The 12,290-nt window shown below is 48.0% G+C and overlaps 1 protein-coding gene across 1 annotated transcript; it reads right to left on the bottom strand.

Annotated features, from left to right (window-relative positions):
* Positions 1-319: 319 nt before the first annotated feature.
* On the bottom strand, positions 320-3,698 carry LOC108403064 (cystatin-B). Its single transcript, XM_017669977.3, has 3 exons — positions 3,508-3,698; positions 1,095-1,196; positions 320-673 (listed from the first exon to the last, which is right to left on the bottom strand). The coding sequence occupies exons 1-3, from the start codon at positions 3,571-3,573 to the stop codon at positions 545-547; spliced, it is 297 nt and encodes a 98-aa protein (XP_017525466.1). The 5' UTR covers positions 3,574-3,698; the 3' UTR covers positions 320-544.
* Between the last annotated feature and the right edge of the window lie 8,592 nt (positions 3,699-12,290).

Below are 12,290 nucleotides of genomic sequence, written 5' to 3'. Positions count from 1 at the left end.
AGCTACCTGTCCTGTGCGCGCCTCTGTCCTAAGGCACAAAGTGTGAGTGTGTCCAAGGGCATCTAAGCTAATGCTCTAGGACCAGATTTCCTCAAATCCTTTCGTTTAATGGGGAAATGGAGGCCAGGAGATGACAGAGTCCAGGCTCCCGGAGTGCTGGTGGGCTGCCCAGGTGGAAGGGGTCTCAGGCCAGCACATGGCTCCCCGTGGGACAGGTGCCACATGGCTGTGAGGGAACCTCCTACCCACGGCGCTCTCCACCTAGGACACCACTGTGTAAGACTATGGCTTCAGAAGGAAAAAACCCCAAAGCAGGCAATTTGTAGACTTCAAAGATATATGTATTTAAAGATGATATAAGTCTTTTTTGAAAGTGATTTAGTCGAGATTGTTGATTGGCAGGAAAAAGGTCAAGTCGAGGAAAGTGAGAAACAGACCAGCAAGGTGCTAACAACCCCCCACCGCAGACGGCACTGCTGCTGACGACCCAGAGCACATCTGGAGGACACAGCCATGTGGACGACAGGCTCTGCACGGTGGAGAACTAGAAATAGGCCAGCTCATCATGCCTGGCTTTGTGGGTCTGATAGTTGGTCAAGGCCAAGGGCTTGTTTGTGTGCGGTAGGCTTTCATATACGCGAATATGCATGAAGTCGTCATCGTCCACCTGGACCTGGGAAGAGAGCATGTCAGGACTGGGCAGCCTCAGCCCCAGGCTCCCCTGCCCGACAGGGCTGTGCGAGGGCAGCCCCAGCTGTGCTTCCTTCAGGTCGTTAGAGGGGCTGCTGGCCTTCCCACCTCCCTCATGTGCAGGGACACCCTGGTTACGCCAGCCAGCATCCCCAGCACCCCCATTCACTCTACCACAGCCCTTACTTGCCTGAAAGCTCTGCCCTCTCCACGGGTAGGTCAGCATGGGCACACGCATGCACACACACGTGTACGCATACACACATGCACACATGCAGACACTTCCAGTTGAGGGCCACAGAGCCCCAACCTGAGGGTTGCCACGCGACCCTCGAAGCACCCCCTGTCCTGGCACCTATGAACTCCCACTTCGGTCTGACCCTCCCGTGTGGCTGACACTCCACCTTGATGAAGTAGTTCGTCCCTGCGACAACCTGGCTCTTGAACTCCACGGCTTTGAAAACAGTGTACTTGTTATTTTCCCTCTCCTCCAGCTGGGACCTCACCTGGGGAGGGGGGAGAACGGCGAACGTCAGCAGGAGCGGCTGATGCATAAGCTTACTTTTCACACTAAATGTCACAACCTGAATTCTAATGCCCACCCTGTACAGATTTTCTGTGACATGATCTGTGTAACAGGGAATGCATTTAACTATTACCTATATGAAAAAATGCAGACCCAGTTCCTTAAATCGGCCAACGTTTCAGGGATGCTATTTCGGTATATCATCTGCCCTTTGTTTTCTAGCAATGGGATATTTTTACATTTCCAGCACTATGACACTATATACAAGTTTATACTGTTTTCTTAACATGCAGAGTTCATTTCAAAGCCTACATATAATTTTTAATTACTCTTAAAATCAAAAACTAAAACATATTTAAAGTTTAAGCCAATTTTATGTGAAATTTGAATATAACCTTTCGACATTTGAATTCCCCTAACGGGGCACTTAGGCTGTTCCTAGTTTTCCGTGTAACGGACGAGGCAGCAGTTAAGTGCTGTGCAGGTAAAAGCATATCACTGGAGCCCCAGTGGTCTGTGCAGGTGCACAGCGCTGGGGCCGAGGCCAACCTTGTCTGGTGATGGTGCCTCTGGGTCGGTCCTGTTTCCCAGGGCTGTGGCATTTCAGGAACTCAACATCTTTACGGGGATAGGAGAGGTTTATCTTCTTTAAAAGTTTAAAGTCTGATGTAGTTTTAAAAGTGCTCTGGCTGCTGTCTAGATTACCTGGCCAGCGCTAGAGTATACTGCCCTAGTGCTGGGCTCACCAGCTAGTCCCAGAGGGTCACAGGGTCTGTGCACCAGCTGCAGGAAGCACGCTGGGTGCTGGGAGGCAGTGGGGGATGGGTGGGTGGTGACCGTGGTCACATGCAAGTGAGCCACCCTGGCAATCCAAACACAGGCCTGGGGCCTCCAGGGAGGGGCCTTCCTGGGGATAAGGCTGCTGTCTAGGCAAGCAAGGTCATGAGAGAGGGTCGTGCAGGGAAAAGGCAGGCTGGGTCCTGCTGCTCCTGTTCCTCCACCCTCCGCACATGCCTGCCCGGGCAGCCAGGGCCTTCCTGTGCCTGAATTCTTACCTGCAGCACTCTGGGTCGTGCAAGGTGCCGGGCCAGGCTGCGGAGGACTGACCCTGCACGGTTTACAGGACAGGGAGCACGAGAGGCAGCCACAAACGTGTGGGGGTCTGGGGAGGAACTGCCTCCCTCTTCACCTGTTTCTGGAGAGGCAGTGAGGCAGCAAGGCCCCACTGTTTGCAAGGAATGGGGTTAAGACCAGGCTGAAGGCGGCGGAACGGGGGTGGGGAGGCCTCGAATGCAAGGCTGGGGCACGGCTTGTGGGTGACAGTTCACGTGTTCCATTTGTGACCAGGATAAAGGAGGGCTGGGCTGTGGCTGAGGGGCACAGAAGGCCCAGGGTCAGCTGGAAGGTGCGGGCCCCAGCCCTCGGGATCAGGGTGGGGCAGGAGGCCGGGGGAGGCGGGAGCACCGGCTGGTGGGTGCTCAGACCTGAGGCGGATCTCACGGCTCCGCTGCCTCCCGCCGGTTCTCACCCGCACCCAGGCGCTCCTGAGGGGGGTCAATGCCAAGAGCCGCGGTGCGACCCCCTGCCCCGCTCCTCCCGGAGACCCCAGCAAGTGGGCGCAGCCTCCTGCCTGCCTCAGAGCTTCTCCCAGGAGCAGTGGCCGCTGCCCCTTGCATGTCCCTCTCACGAGATCAACACCAAATGAGGGGCCCTCTGAGAAGAGAACTCTCCCCTCCCGGATGAGCTGACACACAGAGACCATGTGACAAGCGGCCTGAAAAACGAGGAAAACGGAAGGCGTCACACGGAGTCGGCCTGGGGAGAACCCGTAACCGGCCCAGGCCGGCTCACAGGAGTCCTGCCGATTCCTAGCTTCCCAAGGTCTCCTGGCACTGACCCACCGGCCTCCGCTGCCCTCACCACCTGGGACAGGACCCTGGGGGCAGCGGCAGGGAAGGAAAGCTAGAGAAACACCCTATCCTACCGACCGTAGCCCCCACTTCGTGAGCCTGGGCTGACCGCACCAGCTTGGGGCTCCTGGTGCCCCTTCCCAGGGTCCCTCCTGCCACCTCTCAGCGCACCCGCTACAGGGCCGGGCCCCAGGTAGGGCTTTCCTGACCTCTGGAGGGTATTCTCCTGGCTGACCCTCCCTCCGGAGGCCTCGGGCGCACTTCCCAGGAGTTGGGGTGCTGGTCCCCGCCGGCACACACTTGTCCCGGGCGGGCGGTCTCCTGCGAAAGCTGATGAAGGGAGGACGCGAACGCAGGCCTGGGGTACCCTGGCCGGCATACCTGGTCGGCGATGGCCTGGATCTCCGCCGTGGCGGGCTGCGTGGCAGAGGGCGCCCCGCACATCATCCTGGCGGCTGAGGGCGGGCAGCGGATCTGACGGAACGAACGGGTGATGTGTAGACTCGGGTGCTGCCCGCGCTACAGGGCCTGGTGCCGCCGGGCCACAAATACGCGCGGCCACGTGACGTGGGGGCGGACCCGCCGCGGAAGAGGTGCTTCGCCGGGAGAGGGCCGGTAGGGGGCGCGCGGGTGTCACGCAGGCCCTGGCGGGGGCGAGAGACACACAGCCCACACTTCCGCCGCGGGCGTGGTCGGGGCACGTGCATGCCAGCCGAAGGGGCGCCCCCCGCCGCGGGATCCCCGTCCTCCCGGGGGCCCGGTCCTGGCGGCGGAGAGCCCCGCCCCGCCCTGCAGGGGATGTGTCGGAGTCGGGGTCGGGAGCCCCGGTGGGGCTGGCTCGGGCCCTGCGGTGGAGGCACGAGCCCCTTGGGGGTGGAATGTGGGGGTGCCTGGCCTGGGAGGGGGGTGGTGGGGGGCGTGTGGGGCCCTCGGGGATGGTGTCCAGCCGACCCCAGGTGGCCGTGGCGCGTTGTCCCGTTGGATTGTTTTGAGCTGCCGGCTGCTGAGAGCCCGCTGGTGAAGGACAGGCTGTTCTCTCTCCTTTAACTGCCTAAATTGACGTAGGAAGAGCGGTGGTCGGACATGACTTACTCATCTGGAGGCCTGTGTGCCTGGCTGGGGCAACATCTCACTGCCAGACTTCTGCTCTCGGCTGCGCCCTTTTGAAGGCCCAGGCCCCTGTCCCCTTCCTCAGCTGAGGATGGCGGGCTAAGAAGCCTCCGCTGCCTGCCCTCCTGTGGGCCTCGTGTTTTTACTCAGGTGTGGCCGGGCCCCTGCGTCTGCGGAGGTCGCGCCCTGCGCACCAGGTGAAACCGCCACCCACACGGCGGGGCGGGTTCTTGGCTCTGAACGAGAAAGTTTTCTTGCCAGGAGCCGACCTACCCACCCCTGCCCGGTCGCCCAGCCCCGCAGGCCGGTGGGTGGCTGCCGCACAGCGGGCCTCCACAGGGGAAGCTACTGATACCTCTTCTATTGCTTGATCTGACCATTCCCCGAGTCAGAACAGCCCTCATGAATCACAAGAAGCCCCCAGAGAAAAGACTGTTAGGAGCCATTGAGCGATCATAAAACTCGGCTTGTGACCCTGCACATTTCCCCCAGGCCGGTGGGTTATTGTCCCTGGGTTGGAAATAGAAAAAGTTTAGGTAACTTCATGGTACAGCTCCCAGGCCAGCTTGTCCCCCAGGAGAAACAAGAGGTGACTAACATGGGGTGTGGGTCAGGAGAGCAGGCAGAAAAATCTTGGTAGAGCTCCCTTATAATTCATTACTATAAAAATTACAGCATGCATTGTTATAGTCAAGATCCATAGAATAAATGCTGCTCATTCTACTGTAAATGGTTTCGGGGAACTATGGAAAATACATGCCCCCCCCAGCGAGCCTAGGTGGGAGTCCAGGTGAGCAAGTTTAAGACACATTCAGAAGACATTGTGGTGCCTTGTAGAAATTTAACCTGAGATTAGAATCTAAAGGTATGAGTGCTACAGAAAAATCTTGAAGAAGAAAACATAATGACCTTTCATGGTTGGGAAAGGGGAACATTCGAGAAGTAGATTATGCCATAAATCACTGAATGACACATGCCTTATGATGATTTTATGATGATTTCATGTAAGCAATACCCTATGTATTGCTTGAGGTTTCTGTCAATAAACAGGCCAGCTTAGCATCTCTGCTAGTGTCTGTGTCCTCATTCATTCATTTCGCCGACGCTGTTCCTCCGGGGAACCTTGGACTCGATGAAGCTGGACTCCGCCATTTTCTCGAGCAGGTCAGAGGAGTGTAGCTAAGGAAGAGGTTCGTTAAAGCAGGAGTAGCAGGGAATGGCAGCTGCCTCGCAGGTGGCAAAGAGGGAGCGAGGAAGAACGGGGGAGGAAAGGGCGACTCGTTGAACTCCCACTCGGCAGTGGGCGAATCCCTCGCCAACTTCTAAAGCCAGGCTCACCTGGCGTCCAGCATCCACTTGGGTCTGTACAGCGTGGGAACTAAGTCCCCACCAGCCCAGGATCTGGGGGCACTGCAGAGCACCGGGTGGAGTGGCATTATGTACTGAGCGCTCCCCAGAGGCAAAGACAGGATATTTTCGGGCAGCCTCCTGAAGGGCACTACGGTACAGCTGCTGTCCTGTCCGGGTCACCTGCGCGACGGGAACTGGCCAGCCCTGCTCAGAGCACCCAGTAGCCCCTCCCTCCTCCTCTGCAATGGAGCAGAGACAACAAAGACCTGTGCTTCCGTCTGGAAGAGAGAATGAAATATGAAGGTCACAAAGATACTTACCCCTGGAAGAGCGCAGAGAACAAAATGCAGTAAGTTTAAGAGTGAGCACTTTATTTCAGGCAAAAAGTACACACTCAAAGAATCAGTACTTGGGGTGGAAAGATTAAGATTTCATGGCCCTCTTACCCCCGTTACGGTGATGTTTGAGACGCCCACCCTTGCTTGAGATGAGGAGTTCTCAGGCATTTTCTGTGGAGATGTGGTCATTACCTGCAGCTTGTGTGATGCAGGTGCCTGTGGGATTGATGGGCATCCACTGAAATGGCAATAGTCACCACCACTGGGGGTGGGATAGCAGTATTCAGTAACTCTCTTCTCTGAGGTTTTCTGTATGCGAGTTTTATATAAAGGACTTTTTGTTTTTGGAACATACTGCATATTCTTGACAAGGGAATGACCTCATGGGACAATGCTAGGTATGTTACTGAAAAGGAGTTTCAAATGCGTCAGTGGAGTGTGATGATTGCAGCAAGTCATGTTAACGTATTATAGGATCAACAAAAATGTTATGCACATGGAATAAAGAATAGATTAAGTCAAACATTGTTCTTTCAGGACATGAGGCTAGGAGTGGTTCCCTCTGCAAGTTTTCCCATTTCCCCCATTTTCTAGAATAAAAAGCAAGCAAAGGGGAGAAGTGTCAGAAATGGAAATTAATGAGTTTGGGTCTGGAGGGAAGGCCTGCCAGCAGCATGCTAGGGTGCCAGAGCCCCCCGGCCTCTCTGATTTCCTAGGCCAAGTACAAATGCAAATTTGGGCCCCTTGTTTGAAAAGTATTTGGGATTTCAGGATGGCAGATGCAGAGGCACCCTGGATGCAGCCCTTCTGAGCGTGGGGCCCTGTGAAGAGTCCTGGCCGTGTTGGAGGGCGCCACGCACGCCCTGTGGGCCATCCTGGGTGTATCCCTGGCCTGTCTCCTGCAGGCTCTGGGTAAGAGTGTCACCTATAAGCCTCTTTGCTCATTTTCAAAAAGGCAAAAATCACACCTCCCCTGCAGGATTGTTTTCAGGTGTACGAAAAGCTGTGTAAGGAACCCTAGCTACATGGTAGGCAGTCATCACCTGGTGATGAGTAGTACTTATCCAATTTGCCCCTTACATTAGGGGACTCACTAATGTCTCCCCAAAAGTCAGGTCCACCCAGAACCTCAATATGTGTCCTTAATTTGGAAATAGGTTCTTTGCAAAGGTCATGAAGTAGATTAAGGTTATCAACTGAAATCCACGCATCCGTTGTTAAAGAAACAGTGTGTGTATTGAGTGGTTCTGAGAAGTAAAACGCAGAAGAGTTTTGGGGGAAACTGCTCCAAAGCCTCCTGCATTTGGGATATCTTAAGTACCTTTTTTTTTTTTACACTATACCTTCCTCATCCTTGAAATTTACTTTTAAAAAAATTCTTTATTAAGGTATTATTGATATACACTCTTATAAAGGTTTCACATGAACAAACACTGTGGTTACTACATTTACCCATATTATCAAGTCCCCCTCATACCCCAATGCAGTCACTGTCCATCAGTGTAGTAAGATGTCACAGATTCATTATTTGCCTTCTCTGTGCTACACTGTTCTCCCCGTGATCCCCCACACCATGTGTACTAAACATAATACCCCTGAATTCCTTTCTCCCTCCCTCTCCACCCGCCCTCCCACACCCCTGCCCTTTGGTAACCACTAGTTGCTTCTTGGAGTCTCTGCGTCTGCTGCTATTTTGTTCCTTCAGTTTTGCTTCATTGTTATACTCCACAAATGAGGGAAATCATTTGGCATTTGTCTTTTTACGCCTGGCTTATTTCACTGAGCATAATGTCTTTGAGCTCCACCCATGTTGTTGCAAATGGTAGGATTTGTTTCTTTCTTATGGCTGAATAGTATTCCAGTATATATATGTACCACATCCTCTTTATCCATTCATCTACCGATGGACACTTAGGTTGCTTCCGTATCTTGGCTATTGTAAAAGTGCTGCTATAAACATAGGGGTGTGTCAGGTCCCTTCCGTGTCTCTGACCCGCAGATGAGGGAAGAAACATGATTGTTCTTCGAAGACCTGAGGACCAGCCAGGGGACTCAAGGCGTGATGGCGCAAGAGTCATGCCGAGAAGGCATCTCTCATATTTATTGATGAAATGGTTGTTAACAACAATATTGGGGTTTCCATGCACAATTATTAATCAAGTCCAACTCTCAACAGTTTCACCTTCTGAAGAATAACGAACAAATCTTCATAGTGAATGAACACAGAAACTCTTTCTGTCTTGACTGTTGTTTCTGTCTTGACTACAATCATGAACCATAAACAAACCATCAAGGCAAAAGTGCTTATACATATGATTTTTATACTTTATATATAAATTCCATGTAATTCCCACATTTCCCCCTTTTTTTTTTATTAAAGAACTTTGAAATAATGATTGTTGTAACTGAAGCGAAAGATCTGTTTTTAATTTTTTAAGTATGAACTTAGCTGGACAAAAGCAGCAGAGAATGCCTCATATAAGTGGGGGGACGAGGTTCTAAGCCTCACCTCAGTTGGCCCCCACTTCCTCGCCTGGTGACCCTTTATGACTGTGCCTGTCTTAGGTTGTTCCTCCCATGAGGAATCTTACCCGTCTCTGGCTAACCAGCCATCTCCTGGGGCCACACAGGGAGAGAACATACAGAAAAAGGAGGCATTAGGCATAGATTAATGTTTGTTTTCATACTCTCACTCTTATGTCCAGTCTTAATCATAGAAATCACAAAATACAAAGATTAAGTGCACGGACTTTCATGAGTAACAATGCAAACAAAGAAAAATCATTTTTTAGACATCACTTCCAGGAAAGTAGCATAAGCATGCATTGGTTTCAATAAACTGGTGACTATATGACACATCCAGGCTATCAAGACTGGAAGGCAAATACACAAAAGAAGCAGGCCTACAATTACTGGCCATATCTAGTGAAACCAAGAAAACCATTTAGGTAACTCAGGCATTTGAGAAAACTTATCAATAATATGATGAATATTGTCTATTTGATTGTGAATAGTTTGAGAAAAGTCAGATTAAAACAACACATGCCTGGAAACTGTTCACATCCCATGTGTTCTTTTAACAATAGATAGTCTATAGCAGCGCAATCTTGAAGTACTGCAACTCGTAGTTCTCCCAGTTCTTGGTTGAGTTCAGATAAAACAGAAGCAGTCAGATTTGTTGTTTGACTGTATGCACAGGCCATCTTGGATATTTCGTTCTGCATTCCTACTACGAGTCCTGGAACTGGCAAGATGAATGCAGCAGCAACAGCTACAGCAACAGGATATAACTACTTCAAGTTGTCATCACAATCAGGTGGCAGGGCTCTAGATACCTGTGTGTGCTTATATCCAGGATGGTCTATAAGAGTAGGAAGAATTCGTCCCACTCCACACCTTGATAATGTGAAGAAAAGGCTCAATGTCTTTTGTTATTGCATAAAAATACCCAGCCATTTGGAATTCTATATCCAAAAGGCCATTTTACATGAATGGTAGAATTGCAGTAGGAGGGAATATGAGTGCAATTAATACATATACATTCAGAAACTATAGTAGTACTGACAGGTAAGTTCAATTGAATTTCATGAGTAAGAACTTTAGGAGAGTGAGTAATGTTTATTCCTGAAATATTAGTGAAAACAGAAAAAGGGAGTCCTATAGCTATCAAATTTTTCTTTAATAATCCACTAATAGAGGAATCTCCTGCTACACAAAAAGATGACTTGTTCAGTCCTCGACTTGCAAGTTGTAACCACAAATTAGGTGAAGAAAATTCCCTCTCTGGAGAGAGTGATATGTCTAGGTAGACATAACTACTTTTATATAATATATCAGGAGATCCTTTTTGATATTTCTCACAAGAATAATTGCCAATATCGTTTCTGGTCAAAGCTGTTTTGTAAATGTCATAGTGAGTATTATCTCTTTTAGACTGATCAGTTGCATTATTCCATCCAAGCTTTCCTCCATACTTTTGTCTATATATCTCTTTGCCATCTTTTTTCCACACTACAGGACCTACAGGAGTAGAACAGGTGGATACACACTGAAGGACTACTCCTCAGCCTAAATATGGAGGACTGCTCACACTAGCTGTAATAGTGCAAGCTTGTGCAGTGTGTGTATGTATGAATGTTATCACCAAAAATAAAAGTAGAAACTTCACTATCTAGGAAGCTTCATTCCAGTGATAAAGTTTGTTGGTGACCATCCTCTGGAGCAACTCTTCCTGAGGATGTTGATATTGGGAGTTCTTCTTCATATCGTATTTTAATTGTTTTTCTGGGCAGCCAAATCAAGCATTGATCCTCTGTAATGATACAAACAAATCCCTTGCCCCACACTTTGATATGACCTTTATACCACTGTGAAGAACCTATTGGAGACCACCATACAGGAACTGCTGTTGTTTCAGGAAAAGAAATATTGTCAGAAAAATGTATTTCCATAGCTGATCGTCCATCACCTTTTAAGAGATCAAAATTAAGAACATGTAAAGCATGCATTAGTCGTTGATTTGAAGTTAATTTTATCATATCAAGGAGTAATCCCCCTTTTTGTTTTAACAAATAATGCGTAAGAGTAAGATGATGACGTTCAATTAGAGCTTGACCTGTAGAATTGTAAGGAATGCCTGTTTTATGAGTAATATTATACAGCTGAAAAATTTCTTTAGTGTAGAGGAGAGATAAACTGGAGCACTGTCAGTTTTTATGGAGGCAGGAACGCCTAGTACTGCAAATGCTTGTAAAAGATGAGCAATAATATGATGAGATCGTTCCCCTGATAAAGCTGTTGCCCATGAAGCGGAAGAATAAGTATCAATGGAAACATGAACATCTTTAAGAGTTCCAAATTCAGGAACAATAGTAACATCCATTTGCCATAGGGCTTTAGGACGCGTCCCCCTGGGAACAGTTCCTGCTTGCAAATGAGGAGAATTAATTTGAGAACAGGTTGGACAAGAATTCTCTCTTCAGACGCAGAGAGAAAAATGCTTCTGTAAGGTGAATGAAGGAGCATGAGTCAGGTCGTGATATCGTTGAGCTGGTGAGTAATTAACTAAAGAAACAAGCTTGTCTACTTTATCGTTATAATATGATAAAGGACCTGGTAAATTAGAATGTGATCATATATGAGTAATTAAAAAGGGATGTAGACGTTGACAGATACACACCTGTAATTGAGAAAATAAAGTGTTAATAGGAGATTGTACAGTGCCTAATGTTGCAGTTTCTAATAAAGGAACAGAAAAGGCAGCATAAGCAGAGTCAGTGACAATATTGAGAGGACCGGGAAAATCTTGCAGAGCCTGCAATATAGCATATAATTCATTTTGTTGTGCAGAAGTAAAAGATGTTTGAAAAGTTTTTGACAAACCAGAACAAGTTGTATAGGCTGCTTTAAAAGATTTTGTACCATTTGTAATACAGGTAACAGTATTTAATAATGGATTAGGAGAAGTTTTTTGAGGAAGGATCCATTGATGGCACTGAAAAAATGAAAATAACTTATTCTTAGGGTAATGACAGTCAATATTTCCTAAATAATCTGAAAATGCAATTTGCCAATGAGTATTTTCTTGAAAGACTTGTATAATATTTTGTTTAGATAAGGAAAGAATAATGGAGTGAGGGTCTTGACCAATTATCTGTCTTAGTCTCTGTTGTCCTTTAAGGATAATGGAGGCTACTTTGTCAACGTAAGGTTGTAAGGAGGGTTTAGTTTGATATTGCAAAAATATCCATTCTAACCAACCATCACATTGACAGAGCAATCCTGTAGGAGAATGAGGAGTAAAGTAAATTAATAAAAGTAATGGTTGTGTAAGTCAATTTTTGATAATTGAGCTTTTTGGATGTGTTGTTCTATCCACTTGAGCTCTTCCTCAGCTTTTGAGGTTAAGTCACTAGGACTATTAAGATCTGAGGGTCCTTTTAAAATATTGAAAAGATGTTGTAGTTTATAAGTTGGAATTCCTAATAATGGTCAGATCCAATTAATATCTCCTAAGAGCTTTTGAAAATCATTTAAAGTTTTAAGATGATCTCTCCTAATCTGAATTTTCTGAGGGATTATTGAATTTCCCTGAATTTTATTTCCCAAATAATTCATTGGGTATTGTATTTGTATTTTATCTGGTGCTATTTGTAATCCCCATTGTTTAACTCGGTTTCAGTCTCATTGAGAATATTGGTAAGAGATAGATGCCTAGGTAAGGCTATGAGAATATCGTCCATATAATGAATGATATAAGCTGAAGACCATTTTTTACATATAGGCTGAAGAGCTCTGTGCACATAATTTTGACAAATTGTAGGGCTGTTTAACATTCCTTGAGGAAGTACTTTCCATTGGAATCTT

The sequence above is a fragment of the Manis javanica genome, chromosome 3 (assembly GCF_040802235.1).
Source record: "Manis javanica isolate MJ-LG chromosome 3, MJ_LKY, whole genome shotgun sequence".
NCBI lineage: Eukaryota > Metazoa > Chordata > Mammalia > Pholidota > Manidae > Manis > Manis javanica.
The sequence above is the reverse complement of the archived record's forward strand: the minus strand, read 5'-3'. Positions and strand labels throughout refer to the sequence as shown.